The sequence below is a fragment of the Stegostoma tigrinum genome, chromosome 16 (assembly GCF_030684315.1).
Source record: "Stegostoma tigrinum isolate sSteTig4 chromosome 16, sSteTig4.hap1, whole genome shotgun sequence".
NCBI classification, from domain to species: Eukaryota; Metazoa; Chordata; class Chondrichthyes; order Orectolobiformes; family Stegostomatidae; genus Stegostoma; species Stegostoma tigrinum.
The window spans coordinates 19,761,607-19,779,834 of NC_081369.1; the positions used below are offsets into that span (position 1 = coordinate 19,761,607).

An 18,228-nucleotide genomic window follows, 5' to 3' on the forward strand; every position below is an offset into this window, starting at 1 on the left:
AGTATGGTTTATACTGTTTTAGTTGGCAGTCTGTATTTGCCATCCATCCATAAATATTACTTGTTCACTTGTTAATTTGTGGTTCCTTTTTGTTTGGAAGACAGTGGGTGACACAAAGCATTAACTGGCAACATTCCTCTTGAATTCTGTGTTGTTTTAAAAACAAAGCTGCATCTTCCAACATTGAGTGACTCAAGGCCACAATGTTGCTGAGAGTTGATTGGCAAATAGCTGGAATATATTATTCAAGAAGACAGTTTCTATCACCAAATTCAAATATAAGTCCTGGAAATCTATAACAAATAAAGTACACATCAGCCAGGTAACATGTCAAGCAGAAATGAGGGATAGTTCAATCTCACCTGATGATTCTGCCTCTAAAATTCAGATTCAGACTAGCCCTGTGTTTCAAATTTCTTTCCCTCTGTTTGTTTTGGCTTCCATCAACAGTACATTTACCTGTAGTAATTAAATACTTGCTGCCCAACATTTGTCAGCCAGTTTGAAGGGATTGTGGTTGAATGAGTTGTTGTCTAGCCTACAGTGTATGTTGATGGAGTGATTTAGCTGCTTATTAATACGTCAGTCACTAACACTGGCTTTTGGTGGTATGTTTAATTTTCAAAATCTGGGTACTGGAAACCTGCAAAATGAATTCATGGCAGAGATCGACATATTCTTGATTTCATAAGGAATCGAGGTCTACGGGGAGAGTGCAGGGAAGTGGAGTTGAAATGCCCATCAGCCATGATTTAAATGGCGGAGTGGACTTGATGGGCCGAATGGCCTCACTTCCACTCCGATGTCTTATGGTCTGATGGAATGCTGGAAATACTCAACAGGCTGGGCAGCATCCATGGAGAGAGAAATGGTTTTAACAGGTGGCATAGTTGCTCAGTGGTTAGCACTGCACCCTCCGTGCCAGGGACCTTGGATGACTGTCTGTGTGGATTTTACACATTCTCCCAATATCTGTGTGTGCATCCTCCAGGTGCTCCGATTTCCTACCACAGTCCAAAGATATGCAGGTTTGTTGGATTGGCCATGTTAAATTGCCCATTTCATCCAGGGATGTGTAGTTTAGGTGAGCTAGCCATGGGGAATGCAGGGCACCTGGGATTGAATAGGGAGTCGGATGTTCTCTGGCGGGTTGCTAACTTGATAGGCTAAATAGCCTGTTTTCACTCCATATGGATTCTTTTGATTCTATGATTTCAGGTCGGTGAGCTTTCCTCCAGAACTGGGAAAATTGATGAAATTTCATCTCCAACTGTACGCAATTCCAATCAAAGGTCATAGACACTAAACATTGTGTTGCATTTGTTTGTTATCTTCAGATTAAATGCTTTCTAAGGTGATTATTGGTTTTGTGAGGGAATCTTATCCCACAAATCCTTTTGCATAGATGTCAAATAGGCAAGTCATTATTAAGTTACATACTTTTTCTTTTGACCCCAACTTTTTTCATCTCAGCTGTTTGAAATGTACACAGTATTTAGGGGTTCTGGATATAGCAGTGATTTAGCACCTCCTTTTATGCTGATACCAAGAAATCCAGTCCACTTGCAGCTATTTCCAGAAAGGTCTTTACACCTCTGTAGACTGTAAGACTCGTGTGATTTACAGATTGACCATAAGGAAAGTCCGACTCAGTGGCAGTTCTTCACCCATCCACAGAATCATTATACTCTTGGTTATTTCCACTTGCAGTGTTTGTTATGTAAGCTTTTGAGTGCTGAATTTGTGTTCTTTGCAAATACTTTCCAGGCTGCGTTTTGATAGCTCACCAAATGAAATAGAATACTGTCAGGGAGGTTTATTGAAGAACAAATGCATTTTTGAAAACTGTTCAGGTATCTATCTCTTGCATCTTGTTATTTTGTCTTCCAAAGGAGATACTTTTAGTGCACTAATATTGAAGAACAATAAATAAAGGCCGCCTTTGCTTTTTATCCCACCAGTCTGAGATGGCTTTCAACTCAGGTCACAGATGAAAGACTAGCTGTGGTTTTGTCCTAATGTATATTTAAAATGAACAAATCAAGGAGTAAAGCCACCCACCCTTCAGGTGTCTTAATTCTTTTGAAGTTTTTTTGGTTTGCATGTATTTTCACTCCTTTCTATTATTCCTTTCTTCAAGTGACTGCATTTTCTATTTTTAAAAACTCTCTTCGAAACATGATAACTGTATAAGTTGTATATCATTTATAAAGATGGTATGCTGTTCATTTTTTTAACATAGTAAAAGTAGCAAGTGGAGAGAGAAAAGGGATAGTTCAGTTAAAGGTGAAAGTTCTTTGGAGGTGGGGTGGGGTTGAGTGAGGAGATAGTGGAAAATTCTTGGCTTTGAATTGTGCTTAAATTCTTGAAACAAGAAGAGCTATAGGCATTGCTGTAGTAGGTCTGATGCAGGATTAAATTTAAGTTCAGAGTAGTGACCTGATTCTTTTCCTTGTCTTACTCTTCCACTGGTCTCAACAAAGATCCATTTTGAAAAGGTAGGTGATGTTGCCAGATATGTCAGAATGTATATAACTCTGCACCAGAAATCAGTCAGCCATGTTCTGTTAGTAACAAGTAAAGAACAAACTTTATGACAAACCAAAACTCAACTGAACAAAGATGATCGCGCAAAGATTTAAACTCTGCAAATATATACAGCTACCCATCTTGAAAACTAACGTACACGATCTCCACGTCTGTTGGGGAAGAAGAATATAAAATGTCCGCAGGGTGTTATCTTCAAAGTAATTTGGCCACGCAACAGTAATTCAGGAAAATTAATTATTCTTTGTCTAAATGTTGATCTGTTGCTGAAGCTACTGTGCACACAAACTGTTAGCACTGAGCTGTCTTCCATGTTGTTACTGACTGAATTTGCTTTTCTGAAGACAGTGGGTGCAGATTTCAAATTTTCTTCAGGAACCCTGTCTTAGCAATGATGAGGTTTTGCTGTGGACTTTCAGTTCACACACCTTTTGAGAGGTGTTTCTCAGCATGCAAGAGGGCAGGGGCAATTGTTTCAAGTAAGTTATCTTGGACTCCGTCACTGTGTTCAAATCAAATAACTTGACTGCACCCACAAATTAGGCCGTGTAACCTATGTTTGAAATTATTGTCAGCTTGGTGACTCTAGTCAAGCAGCTTGTGCTGTTTCCAAATGCAGCACTTGTTTTTCTCTTGCTATTGTCCTTGCTTTGCAGAGAGTTCTTTCCAAAAAGTCCAAGATGGATATATGTTCAGTCAGTTACACAGTAAGTAATAGCTTAGGTCACATTTTCATAACGCTTTCTAAAGTTGTGTCGTATAGTGGCTTTAATGCTCCTATTTGAGTTTTGCTGGTTTCTACCAATATATTTGCCAATACTGGAGAAAAACTCTGCCAACCTATTGCTTTAGTTCAATTTTATTGATTGGATAATGAGAAATGAGCAATGACATTTTCCTGCAGTAAGAAATATTGTTCAGAGATTGGGCAAATATTCTGTATCTGACTGCTTTTTGGTTAATCCTCATCTAAAGTTGTGTTTAACTTAACGTCATAATTTTTAGGAACACAATTCAGTGAAACATTACACTTAGAGCTCAAACTGCAGTTTTAGCCTTGTAGGGCCATCCTTTCACAAAAAAACTTCAAATATTAAGACATCATACATACTGATGGTAAAATGTTTCACATTGCTAAATTTCTACCTGGGTGCTTCCTTTTATTTTTTTAAACTAATTTTATTTAAATCAAAAATAGAACTTACAATACTTCCTGCTCACTGGTGATGATACTTTGAGTGGAATATTAAAGTATTGCTGTACTTGATCAAGTAATACTTCCTATTGTTGCAAGCCCAAATGTTCCAGTCCGCAACAGTGCAGTAGAAGTTGACATAAAAATCAAACGAGACCTCTCAAAATCTCTGCAGAAATGGGGATTGACTTACTGTCTTGACTATGAGAGTGAACTGTGAATGTGGGCAGTTACTCATCTGTATTTGCCATCATGCAGGGTCATGGTATGTCTTAAACTTCTTCGCACCTTTGCAGCACAAGTCAGTTTTAGGGTACCAGTAAGAAATAGTGAGAGGAGTAGAAATTGGAGGCATAACTAATAATGCGTATAAGGCAAAATAGGGGATTGACTGGTAAAATGGGATTGTCTTCTCTGTTGAGTCAACTTATTTGTTCTGATCTACAATAACTTCCCCATTACAATCATTTATTATTGTAAAAAGTAAAAATACTCCAACAATGCAATGGATTCAACAACATCTAAAAGAGAAACCAAATTAAACCCTTTCATTACATTTCATCTCAAATGTTAAATGTCTTCTCTTTCAGATGTTGGCTGATCCATTCTGCATTTTCTGTTTCAGATTTCCAACAATTGTGATTTTTCTTTAATTTCAATAGAGGATAAACCTGAGTTAAACAAAGACGCAAGGTAAATACTAATTTTTAAACTTTTTTGAACTTCATATTTGATAACTCTAAACACATCATCTAATAAAGGATTATTTTGAAGTTCAAAGTTCATTCTTTTTCTTCTCCTGTCATGAATAGTATTCCACTGAAGCACAATTTTGGAAATAAATCTTTTTTCATTACCATTGGTTCTTTTACTTTGTTGTCATGGGTATGTTATCTCTTACACAGCTGAGTGCTTTTTTGTTCTTGAGAGAAATCTTTGAGTTAGTTCAAGTTGGCTTTCCGCATTCAAGACCTGGAGAGTTATAAACCTTTTTACCCTTTTTGTATGGTCTTTACAGGAACAGGTGGTCATCTCTTTCCTTGTCTTGTTCTTAAGTAGACATAGTACTAAAATGTGCAGCACATCTGTTTGAAACAAGGGTAATTTGGAATGTTGAGAGAAATGGCAACTTAGAATACTTCCGTCACTTCTGAGACATGTTTCTTCATTCAGTCCTCAAGCTCTTCAAAAATTCATCACTTTCTGTTATCATGGTGCTCATGTGAGACTAATCATGAAATTATCAACTAATAGCAATCAATCTGTATCAATTTGCAACAGATCCAGAGAGGAGCTGAGGAAGTGTTGGTAATGAGCAGTTGTGGGAACCATGGGCCCAAAGACATTTGTTCCTACTGATGTCCGTCATATTTGTCACATTACTCATTTCTCACATCATCATTAATATTTTCTGAGAAAAAGCTTTTTACATCTTACTTGAATTAAACAATACTTTCTACTTAGACTGTCTCTGTAGGGAGCACTGCAAATTGATAATTTGATCACACTCAAGTAAGTGTCCTGTTAATGCTTCCTGCACACATGCACGTATGCAAAGTTAGCATTTTTATAACAAACCAATATGAGACACTTTTCCTGTTGCCAGAAATGTTTGCTGAGACTTTTGTTGAAACTTCTGAACCCTGCATTAACTCCAGTGAAGTTGTAGTTCATCTCTCTTTTAAAATATATACTACTGCTCCCCTTTCTTCTGAAGAACTGCTATATTTCCAACCTCCATTCATTCTCAAACACTCATGTGTTCTTGCTCTGCAATAACATTTGAAACAATTGTTGGCAATACAGTTCCTCAAGTCTGCCTTGCCAGTCAGTAGGATCATGGCTGATCTCATAATAACCTCAATTCCACTCTCCTATGTTCTTCGCATTCTCCCACCTCCAAAAAAAGTTTTACCTTTTGCTCCCTTGTAATTAAACATGGAGTATATTTAATGACCCAGCCTTTTGTGTTCTCTGGTTTTGTCAATTTTGCCTACAGTTCCCTGTTTGAAACCCTTCAACCAAAATTTCTTGTTCCCACAGATTAATAACTGCCCTTAAAAAATCTTGTCTGCAACCGTCAGCAGATTTGAGCACACCATTCTCTTCCATCTATTCGTCGTTAGACTGCCTTTCCCTGATTGCTGTCTTATCTATCCAACTGTAGCCAGTTGTACCCACTTCTCTTCCCATTTCCATTCCATTAATTTTGCTGTCACCCAATAATCTATCCTTGACTGTCTTTCTGTTCCATATATACGTGCTGCCTTGTCACCATTATGTGCAAATGTGATGTTAGTTTCCACATACACCCTGATTATACTTGATAGTAACTGAAATAACTGCAGATGTTGGAAATTGGAAACAAAAACAGAAATTGCTGGAAAAGCTCAGGAGGACTGGCAGTATCTTTGGAGAGGGATCTGAGTTAACATTTTGGGTCCAGTGACCCTTCCTCAGGAAATTTTTTTTTAATGCAGGAGATAGGGTGCGTGTAGGAGGAAAGGAGTAAACAACAGATAGAAGTGGAGCCCAAGGAGACAGAAGAACAGTTCAACAGACAAAGGAGTGGATAATGATCAGCCTGGGCGAATGAATAGTTACTAACAGGGACAATTAGTCCCTGATATGCTTTAACGCAGAAACACTGATGTTACAGAGCATGGTGACGAGATGCTTACGAACAAACTTAACAACTTGGCGAGCAAGTCACTAACCATAACTGGGGACAATTAGTGGCTAACAATGGATGGTGTGTAATAGCAGATCATGTGATAAAAAGGCCTAGTGTGTGGGTGTTAGTGTAAGGACATGGGAGAAGATGCCTCGGGCCCTAAAATTCTTAAATTCGATATTGAGTCCAGCAGGCTCTAGAGTTGCCATGCAGAAAATTATGTATTGTTCTTCCATCTTCTCCTGAGCTTCACTGGAGTACTGCAGCAAGCCTGAGTCAGATGTTGGTCAGAGAGCCAGTACTGTGTTGAAGCAGCAGGCAGTTTGGAAGCTCAAGTCTTTTTTGCAGATAGAATGTAGGTGTTCCACAAAGTGGTCCCCCAGTCTGCTTGATTATACTTGCTTCTATCTTGCCATACCTGTCTTCTCTCCTGCAGTACCTGTTTTCACAGACAAATTTTGTCTGACAATATTTAGTGAGCCAAGAAGTTGGTTCACCATTAGCAGGAAACTTTGAGTAGTGTTTTGAGTTGTTTCCAGTTGCTAAATGTCATAGCTATTCTCTCATATATCTCTGCTTGTGCGGATTTACTGCCTGTACCTGTTGTATAATGTATATGGCCTGAGACAACTATACAACTTAATGTCTGCAAGTGCTGTAGTTGAGCAGCATCACAGATGAGACATTGTTCCAAAAGACACTTATGGCCTGACTGAGAATATGATGGCTTTGACAAAGTCTTTAAATGAAGCATAAAATGTTTGATTGGCATGTTATGAAATGCAGTTGTGGTTCCCTTGTGAATATTGAGTTTCTAGCACTTCCCTTGGGGCTAGGGTTGGGGATGTAAGCGATCACTTATTGAATCATTGATTAATCCAGAGGCCTATGAATGCTGGGTTAGGTTGCTTGGTTCATAAATAATGTAATAAATTCATATGGCACTGACATTTCCCATGAAACCCATCACAACCAGTTCTTGCAGTGAAGGATAGAATCTAGTCAATAAGCCTTCTCCAACACAAGGTATGTCTAATCAACTTGTCTAATTTTTGCTTTTTTGATCATTTGTTTATCTTCGTTGTTGCAAACCATTAGGATTGAACATGTACTGCACACGTTTTCCACATTGGTAAGATAGTCAAAAGTCAATGGTATGTGTATTATTTTGCTGTGCTCAATAAAATAAATCGGAACTAAGTACTTCCATAAAGGATAGACTGCTGGATAAAATGAACTTGCATTATTCAAAATTAATCTTTCATGTTTCAGAAAACATACCGTTGAATGGCAATCTTGAAACAAACATTCTGCATGTTATTAAAAAGTGGATAAAGGCATTTAAGTGGTTTCAGCACCATTTATTTAAGTAGTCTCACTCTATGGACACAGTTCACATTTTACTCATTAAATATTTTAATATTCTCAAAACTTTTAATCGGTTGATTGCAGATGCTTTTCTTGGTTTCTTAGGCAGCTCTGTTCCATTTAGTCTTATGCTGGAGAGCAATTGTACAAATCAATTCCCTTGGGTGTATTAAACACTAATAAAAATTTGTATTGAGAGGCATTTTAAAAAATTTAATGTTTGAAAACAGTGTTCTTATTGTACTTTTTTTTGGTTTGTGGCATGCTGTCTATGAAGTTTACAAACCTTAGTATTTAAACATCAGAGGACTGTGTAATGCTTGAACTATTGCCCAACTACATCATTCTTTTCAGACTTACTGCCTCTAAGATATAGGGACTTTTGTTGAGGCCAATAATGCTAATGTTACACTTCATTGCAGAGTTGATTGATGATATTTTCAGTATTGCGGGTATTAGACTGGGAGGCTATTCCAGTAACATGACAGCCAATATTGTTTTGTGTCCTTCATAAAACAAAAAGCTTCTCACTCTTTATATGTATTTGTGGATTACTTGCGCCTTCCGGTTAATAAGTGAAACATGTTATGGACAGGTACTGACATTCTGGAAACAAAAAGAGAAGTACTCTGTACGCATGCATCTGTGGGTAAAATTTATTTTGTCAATGCAGTACTATACAGCTTGTATCAGAAAATCTATATGTCATGATGTAAATAGAAAATCTCCCTTGTTTCTTAAATGTATTTGAGCCTGTAATGTGTAGACCATTCCCCAGCATGGTTCATTAAATTTAGTTATACACCTGGATGTCTTTGATACTACAATGCAATTGCAGCTTGTGACATCTGAGAATGCATAATCATAGAGATTCATAGCACGGAAACAGACCCTTCAGCCCATGCTGACCAGATCTCTTAAGTAAATAGAGCCCCATTTGCTAGCATTTGGCCGATGACCCCCTGAACCCTTCCTATTCATATGCCCATTCAGATACTTTGAAATGTTGTATTTGTTCCAGCCTCCTCCATTTCCTCTGGCAGCTCATTCCATACCAGCACCACCTACTGTGTGATAAAGTTGCCTCTTAGATCCTTTTTAAATCATTCCTGTCTTACCTTAAACCTATGCCCCCCCTGTAGTTTTGGACTCGCCCATCCTGGGGAAAACAGCTGGCATATTTACTCTATCCATGCCCCTCATGATTTTATAAGCTTCTGTGAAGTCACCCCTCAGCCTCTGATGCTCCCGTGAAAATAGCCCCAGTCTATTCAGCTTCTCCCTATAGCTCAAACCCTCCAATCCTGGCAATACCTTTTTAAATCTTTTCTGAACCCTTTCTAGTTTCACGACATCTTTCTTATAGGAGAGCAACCAGAATTGCATGCAATACTCCAAAAGTGACCTAACCAATGTCCTGTATAGTTGCAACGTGACCTCCCAACTCCTTTGCACAATGCACTGACCAATAAAGGCAAGCATACCAAACGCCGCCTTCACTATCATAACAATGTATAACTCCACTTTCAAGGAACTATGAACCTGTACTTCAAGATCTCCTTGTTGAACAAAATTCCCCAGAATGTTACCATGAAGTGTGTAACCCCTGCCCTGATTTGCCTTTCCAAAATGCAGTACCTCATGTTTATCTAAATGAAACTCCATCTGCCACTCATTGGCCCAGCTGATCAAAGTCCCATTTTACTCCGAGGTAACCACCTTCGCTGTTCACTACACCTCCAATTTTTATGTCATCTGCAAACTTACTAACCGTACCTCCTATGTTCACATTCAAATCACTTATATAAATGACAAAAAGTAGCGTACCCAGCACTGATTCTTGTGGCACACTGCTCGTCACAGGCCTCCAATCTGAAAAGCAGGCCTCCAGTCTAAAAAGCAACTCTCCACCACCTCCCTCAGTCTTCTACCTTTGAGCCACTTCTGTATTCACTTAGTTATTTCTTCCTCTACTATGTGATCTAACGTTGCTAACTGGTCTACTATGAAGAACCTTGTTTAATACCTTACTGAAGTCCACATAGTTCATGTCCACCACTCTGCGCTCATCAATCCTCTTTGTTACTTCTGCCAAAAAGTGCAATCAAGTTAGTAACACATCCCTTCCCACGCACAAAGCCATGTTGACAATTCCTAATTAATCTCTGCCTTTCCAAATACATGTAAGTCTTGTCCCTCACGATTTCCACTAACAACTTGCCCATTACCGATGGTCTGTAGTTCTCTGGCTTTTCCTTACATCCTTTCTTAAATAGTAGTGCCATGTTAGCCAACCTCCAGACTTCTGGCACCTCATCAGTGGCTATTGATGATACACATATTCAGCAAAAATCCCCGCAATCAGTTCTGTAGCTTCTCAGAGTTCTCGGGTACACCTGATTAGGTCCTAGGGAGTATTCTGCCTCTGTGCAGATGAAGACATCCAACACGACCATCTCGGAAATATGGACATTTTCCAAGATGTATCCTTCTTCACAGTAAACACTGATGCAAAATACTCATTTAGTATCTCCCCCACCCCGCCCAACCTTCTCCTGTGGTTACACATATAGGCAGCTTTGCTGATCTTTAAGGGGCCTATTCTCTGCCCAGTTTCCTTTTGTCCTTAATGCATTTGTAGAATCCCTTTGGACTCTCCTTTACCCTATTTGCCAAAGCTATCTCATGTCTCCTTTTTGCCCTCCTGATTTTCCTCTGAAGTATACTTCTACTGCCTTTATACTTTGCTAGGAAATCACTTGATTCCTGTTTACTGTACCTGACATATGCTTCCCTCTTGTTCATGACCAAAACCTCAATTTCTCTGGTCATCCAGCATTCTGTACACCTACCAGCCTTGCTCTTCACCCTAACAGGAGCATAGTGTCTCTGGCCTCTCATCCCTTTTTGGAGGCTTCCCATATTCCAGTTGTCTCTTTACCTACCAACGTCCACCCCCAATCACATCCTGATAGGAGGGGATTCTCCATGGCAATTTATTTGGAAATTAAAAATAAAATTGCTGTCTGTAATTGCTATTTGCCTACCCATGGCTTTCCTTTCTTTCTGTGCTTTGGGATGGAGTAACAAGTCATTGGAAACTAAGTAAGTAAATGACTGAGGTACTGGTATGTATGTGTATGCATCTGTGTGTCAGAGAGGAATTTGAGGGCGTAGTTAATGACTGGGAATGTGAAAGTGTGCAAGGGACTGGAATACCAGCAAATGTTGAGACAGGGCAGCACGTGAGAGCATGAGACGGGGGAATTTGAGGGAGAGGAGTAGGGAAGAAAGAGGAATTAAAAATATGGTGGAAGTTAATTGCAGTTTCAATTAATTGAGGCCAGCTGTTTTATTTTCTTTGTATTTTGTGTAAGTGCACACCAGACGACAACTCATTGGACTGAATTCAGGAAATAATTAGTGGACGTCTGATCACCTACATAGTACCACATTTGATCATAAAAGTGGAGCTAGCAGGGGAAAATAGTGGAAACTGATATTTTCCATTTACATGTCTTATTTAATTTAGGTTCTGATTGATCATGGAGGTGTTATGGAATTTAGTTTGAATGTGGGTTTTCAAGCCATATATTTTCTACTCTTTTTGTATTCAGGGTAGTTTTTGTTATGAATGGGAGGGGGAGATAATTGGATTCTTTTAAGTTTCTCCTATCCGTATTTAGACATATATTTAATTTTTTCGTTTGTTTATCACTTTAGAAATTGGGTTCAGTTTCATTCGTCCAAACCCCATGTTTACCAAGTCTAATTTTTAAAAGACCTGCAACAAACTGTTCTTGGGATTAAATCAAAAGTAGAGTTTTTATGCATTCAAACCAGAGGAACGATTGTCAAAACACATGTATGCACATACGTGGAAGGAAGAAGAAAAGGCAAGAATTCACAATTAAGATAATAAAATGTGAGGGTGGATGAACACAGCAGGCCCAGCAGCATCTCAGGAGCACAAAAGCTGACGTTTCGGGCCTAGACCCTTCTTCAGAGAGGGGGATGGGTTGAGGGTTCTGGAATAAATAGGGAGAGAGGGGGAGGTCGACCGAAGATGGAGAGAAAAGAAGATAGGTGGAGAGGAGAATATTGGTGAGGAGGTAGGGAGGGGATAGGTCAGTCCAGGGAAGATGGACAGGTCAAGGAGGTGGGATGAGGTTAGTAGGTAGGAGATGGAGGTGCGGCTTGGGGTGGGCGGAAGGGATGGGTGAGAGGAAGAACAGGTCAGGGAAGCAGAGACAGGCTGGACTGGTTTTGGGATGCAGTGGGTGGAGGGGAAGAGCTGGGCTGGTTGTGTGTTGCAGTGCGGGGAGGGGACAAACTGGGCTGGTTTTGGGATGCGGTGGGGGAAGGGGAGATTTTGAAGCTGGTGAAGTCCACATTGATACCATTGGGCTGCAGGGTTCCCAAACGGAATATGAGTTGCTGTTCCTGCAACCTTCGGGTGGCATCATTGTGGCACTGCAGGAGGCCCATGATGGACATGTCATCTAAAGAATGGGAGGGGGAGTGGAAATGGTTTGCGACTGGGAGGTGCAGTTGTTTATTGCGAACCGAGCGGAGGTGTTCTGCAAAGCGGTCCCCAAGCCTCCGCTTGGTTTCCCCAATGTAGAGGAAGCCACACCGGGTACAATGGATACAGTATACCACATTGGCAGATGTGCAGGTCAACCTCTGCTTAATATGGAAAGTCATCTTGGGGCCTGGGATAGGGGTGAGGGAAGAGGTGTGGGGGCAAATGTAGCATTAGCACAAGTGTAGCACTCCCCCTCCCGTTCTTTAGATGACATGCCCATCATGGGACTCCTGCAGTGCCACAATGATGCCACCCGAAGGTTGCAGGAACAGCAACTCATGTTCCGCTTGGGAACCCTGCGGCCCAATGGTCATTCAGGTTTTCTTTTGTGCGATTTTTGGATTCCAGTTCTTTTCAGTTTTGTCTTTTGATATCTTTGCGTTTCCTTGGTTGTTTGCTGTCATTTTGTTATCTTCATTGTTTCTCGGGCTGTCTGCAGATTTAATTCCATTAGTGGAAGAATGGAATGGGCTAAAACCTTTGTCCAGTTTGAATTCCAGTAGGACCAAAAGTTGGTGTAGAGAATAGAGCATTTATTTCAAAAAACAAAGAAATAAAATCCGGGACATCTTTAAGGTAATTTTAGTAGTAGTAATAGACACCAAGTCCTGCAAGGATTGTAATTGAGAATAGGCAAGCTTGACTGAAGCGCTTTACCTGCAGTTTTGTCTTTCATTCAACCTATCTTTCATCAATTACAATTCCTACAGGATTTAGAGTGGAGTCTGTTGCTCGATCACTGTGCTGTGACACTCACTGAAAGATATGCCGGTGTGGGGATTGGTTGGGGACCCTTGCTTATATTTGTGCTTGTGCATTATTGCTGAATTAGCATGTTTTCTTTTTTTAAAAACACCTTATTAATGTTGCTTCAGTTTTAACCCTTCTGAAAGAATATGGGGACATAAACTATGGATGGAGTCAACTTGAAGCTGCAAGGTATTCAGAAAAGCCATTTTGACTTTTGATAATCCTGTGCATGATCTTAGGTTAAATATATGAAGCAGGCATGAAGAAAATACGATGGTAAAATGAAAATCAAGTTTGTGAAATGTAAAGATTTTCAGAAGGTGGAATTAAACTGTACAGTGATATTTTAAAATCCATTTGGTTCATTCTGATTCATTCCAAAGGAGTGCCATTGATGTGTTGGCATTTAAAGGCTAATTAAAATGGTGGTTTACAAAATTCATTTGATAAAAGACAAGACCCTGAAGCTATCCGTTGCTACTGATAATTAGGCCATTGATGTACTTTGCTTGCCATCTGTACCTTTTGTTAACATGTTGCAATTCCTGTCCTAAACAATAAGCGAAAAGCTGCTACGACTATATGCCAATATATAGGTGAAACAACTCCACAGAGGCTGGTATCCTGTCACCACGTCACCCTTTATTTACACATGGCAAGTCATTGACACTGATCCCACTTCCTCAGAGCCAGCTCTCAGAGTGAACAGAATCTCTGACACACCTATTTATATTCGTCAGACATTGCTGATTGGGGCTGTTAATCTGGCCCAATTAGGGAACTCATTCAATGGCATCTACTTGGCTGACCTCATTACAGTCACTTCAGTAGGAACCTTGTGCTCTAAACTAAAGTTTACCTTGTATAATGACCAACAGTCTCCCTGTAGTGGTAATATTTTACTCTGTCCCTTAAGTGCATATTTCATTTTCCAGGAACTATGCTTGACTCTGATTTGCCTTTCCAGTAGAATTAATCTAATGCCTGAACTGACAGACTTCTACAATAGGGGTCATATTAAAGACTCCCAGTCTTGTGTAAATCCTCATGAACTTGTTCTCTTCAACCTGAACGTGAGATTCCACTCATATCCTGTTTAATGAATGGCTGGCAGAGATTTTGTAGTGGCGTTCCCCAGGTGTGGTGTTGGGGAATGTGAGGGGAGGGGAGAGATGGGGTGCGGGTGGCCTCTGCTTTTTCTTGCCTATTGGACACTGTTTCAAAATTTGCTGTAATTGCAAAGCTTGGAAACGTGATCTCTGAGAAGAGCAGTGTAGAACTTCGAAAGGATGTCAGCAAGTTGGTGTAATGGATGGACAGGTGAAGCAGACATTACCTTTGCCTTTAACTATGGTATAAAGTAGAAGAACAAGAAGGTTTAGTTGAACTTGTGTAAGACCCCAGTTCAGCCTTTGTTGGCATATTGCATGGTATTCGGGTGCCACACTTGAGGAAGGATGTGAAAGTGTTGGAGAGGATACAGAAGAGATTTTGAAGAGTGGTTCTAGTGATAAGAAATTCAGTTATAAAGAAAATTTATGGGGAAAAGCTTTTTTTAGAAGAGATGAAAGAGAAATTCTGATAGAGTATTCAAATTTGTGGGCTCATGAAAACATTAAGAACAAGACACCTCAGTTTCAAGGTCATTGGCAGAAGAAACAAAAACAGTATGATAAAGCTTTTACACACAGCAAATGAATGGTTTCCTTGAATGGTTTTTTGGAAAGTGTGGAGGTAGTTTCATTGAAGCATTCAGGAGGGTGAAAGATCGTATCCTTTCATATAACGATGTGCAGGATCATGGGAAGAAGATAAGAGAATGGCACTAAGTAAAATCCTCATTCAGAGAGCTGGTATAGACAGGACAGATTGAATGAATGGCCTTTTCCTCTTCTGTGTGAACAAAATAAGGGACTTAAGAGTTTAATCATAATAATCATTTGATTTTGCTAATGCCTAAGTATTTTGTTGTTTTAGAGTTACTAAAGAAGTGGATGCTGCTTCCAAAGAAGCTAAAACATTTTTGAAAAATCAGAATGAAATTCAGGAGAAACGTTCGCCGGCTGCACCATCGGCTTTGGAAACTGGAGTCCCTACAGGTTCAGGGTAAGTGCTGATTTGTGTGAGTTGCACAAGGTTAGAAACTGGCCTTCAACTGATGCAAGTCATAAATGTGAACATATTCTGCTGGTTGTTCATTTAGCCACTTCAGTTTTTGTATATTTCACGTGGGAAACTGGAAACCTAGTAACTTATCCATATCAGTGGCCAAATTCAGGCAAGATTCATCTGAGCTTGTACAATACTACTGTATTTCCCAAAACCTTTTAGATTCTCTGCTGCCAGTCTGCTTTTGTGATGTCTCCAGCTGTCTCAAAGTGGGATGGTATGAGAGATGATCTGGAATTCAAGAATTCTAAGTTGCCTTCAGAGAGTAGAACCAATGATCAAACCAATATTTGGACAAACACTGGACACAGTTTGGTTCCAAATCACTTGGAATTCAATCACTCTTGTTTTTCTGATGTTCACAGTGGCACAGCTTAAACAGTTAAGTTTGTTCATTTTGAAACCCATGTTAGTGGAGAAAACAACTGTGATATGGATGGGTCACATAAGTTATTGGTGAAGTTAAAGTGGTATCAAACTCATTGAAGAGCTGATGTCTATTATAAATAGTGCTGTTAAGCATCTGAAGAAAGTTTGATTGATAGATGTTTTCTGACAGAAATGTGGTGCTAAATCAGTGCTCAATTTAGTCTAAATGGTGTGTAAGAAAATTAATTTATAATCTAAGTAATTAACAAATCCTCTGTTGGATTATGAATTACTAATTAGTTTATAGCTCTATAGGTAATTGATCTTGCTTCTGTTATAGGAAAGAATTAAAAAGGCCTATCATTATTCCCATGTCAATAAAGTTACACAAATCTGAATATTTGTTGTGCAAAAATTAGTAAAAATGTATGCAATGTTCTTCTTACTTAACCATTATCACCAAACAGTATTCTTAATATTTTTGTTTTTCTTCTTTTGTCTAGAAATCCTTATTTTGAAATCTTCACGTGAAATACCTTAGATTATATTTGAATTCGTGAGCTTCAATGAAATGGGGGAGTGACAAAATATTTTTAAAACCTGCTCTGTCGTACTTTAAGGCAAACATTTTTAAGATTTGTTGGTCAATTCCATCTATATTAAAAAGAGGCCAAGAAAATGAAATGGTGTGCTCAGGGTTTTTCCCTACATGTTCTGGCTTTCTGTTAATTTTTGGGTCCATTCCATTCAAACATGTACATTTCACTGCAGCATGCAAGCAAAAATAGTAGGAAACTCTGCCAATTCTCAGGGGCGTTTGTTTTTCAGTCACTAATTTCCAAAGATGCAGTTGGTCAATATGAATCCAGCAAGACTCTGGGTTATTGATGGCTTGATGCCTGTCATCTCATTATAAAGAAAATACTGTTTCTTTCTAACTCTTTCACCTGTCAGAATAATTTTGCCAGGTGCTAAGAAGGCAACAGAGGAGTAATGGTACAGTATTTCAATCTTTAGATAATGCTAAAATCTAGATCCTACTTAATAGTCAGTGCAGCCAGTTTAGATTTTGCAGGTCCTTAGAAATATCTAATTGTATCAAGCAGCAGCTCAGAACTAACGCCAAGAATTCTCTTCCTTCACTGCTGCCAGTTAGTATTAGTTTGAACAAAGGCATTTGGATGGAAAGGAACATTTGCACAGTCATCATGCTGCTAGACTTGTAATCTAAGACTAATGATCCTGAGAAGTATAACAAGTCCACCGAAACAGGTAGAAAATTTAAATTTTTTAAGTTAAATAAATCTGAAAAGGAAACTGATTTTTTTGTTTATTCTCTCATGGAATGTATTGCATTTGATGCCAATCTCCAGTTGCCCCTAAAGATGATATTGAGCCACTTTCTTGAATTGTTGCCATCAGTGTAGTGTAGGTTCACCCACTGGACTATTATGAAGCACGTTCCAGGAACCTAACCCCATGACTGTGAAGAAACGAAGATAAAGATTCAACTCTTTGCTGTTAGCATCCTGGTTGCCATCAACCAAAAACTAAACCAGCTAAGCCACATAAATGCTATATCCACAAGAGCAGTTCACAGGCTAGGAATTCTGTGGTATGTAACTCACCTCCTGTTTTCCCATGTTTGTCACCATCTATGAGGCACAAGTAGAAAATGTAATGGAATGCTCTCCACTTGCCTGGATGGGTGCAGTTCCAACAATTGGTGTTCCCTTTAATTTTCTTTCTGGATAAGTGTGTTCTGAGGTCATTGCACTGCAGCGACCTCCAGAACTGAAAGTTAGTGTTGCAATCAGCATACTGACACTGACACATGGAACCTCAGACCCACAGAATTTAAATGGACTGTTGCCAACAACACTAAGTTTGACACCGTCTAATCTGGATTAGCCATCTATCCACCACTTTCAACATTCACTCCATTCATTATGCATATTGGCAACACCTCTACAAGATGCACTGCAGTAACCCATCCAAATCATTTTTGATAGCAAATTTCATTTCTATGAACTCTATACCTTAGAAGAAGGACAGCAATTGCACGAGACCACCACTACCTGCAAATTTCTCTTCAAGTTCTGCACCGTCCTGACTTCGAAAGATATCACTGTTCCATCATGGCCACTAAGTCAAAATCTTGGAATTCCCTCTGGAACAACACTGTAGATGACTCTATATCCCAAGGCTTGTCGAAGTTCAAGAAGGAATGTCACCATTTTCTGGGCAATTACAAAAGAACAGTAAATACTAACCTTACTATCAATCCGTCTGTCGTGTTTGCTCTCTCACTCGAATGCTTGCTTGTGTGTGCTCACATTCATACTCACACTCTCTCACTCCAGTTTTGCACACCCCTCCCCTGCCACAAACCTTCCCAAATGATGATGTGCTTTAACTTTTAAAAATTCAGAACCTTGCATGGCTTGGAGAAGAACTTGCATGTAATGGTATTCACATGCCTCTGCTGCCCTTTGTCTTCTAGATAGCGAAGATGGTGGCTTTTGAAAAATCTTGGTGAATTGCTGCAGCTTATTTTGTAGATAGTGA

At 39.4% G+C, this 18,228-nt stretch overlaps 1 protein-coding gene across 3 annotated transcripts in view; it reads left to right on the plus strand.

The window, feature by feature from the left end:
• cfdp1 (craniofacial development protein 1) overlaps nt 1-18,228 on the plus strand; it is a 173,825-nt gene that overhangs the window by 22,002 nt on the left and 133,595 nt on the right. For all 3 annotated transcript variants that reach the window (XM_048547058.2, XM_048547057.2, XM_048547059.2), the window contains exon 5: nt 15,100-15,228. In XM_048547058.2, the coding sequence (XP_048403015.1) occupies nt 15,100-15,228 (129 nt within the window). The remainder of the gene's footprint in view (nt 1-15,099; nt 15,229-18,228) is intronic.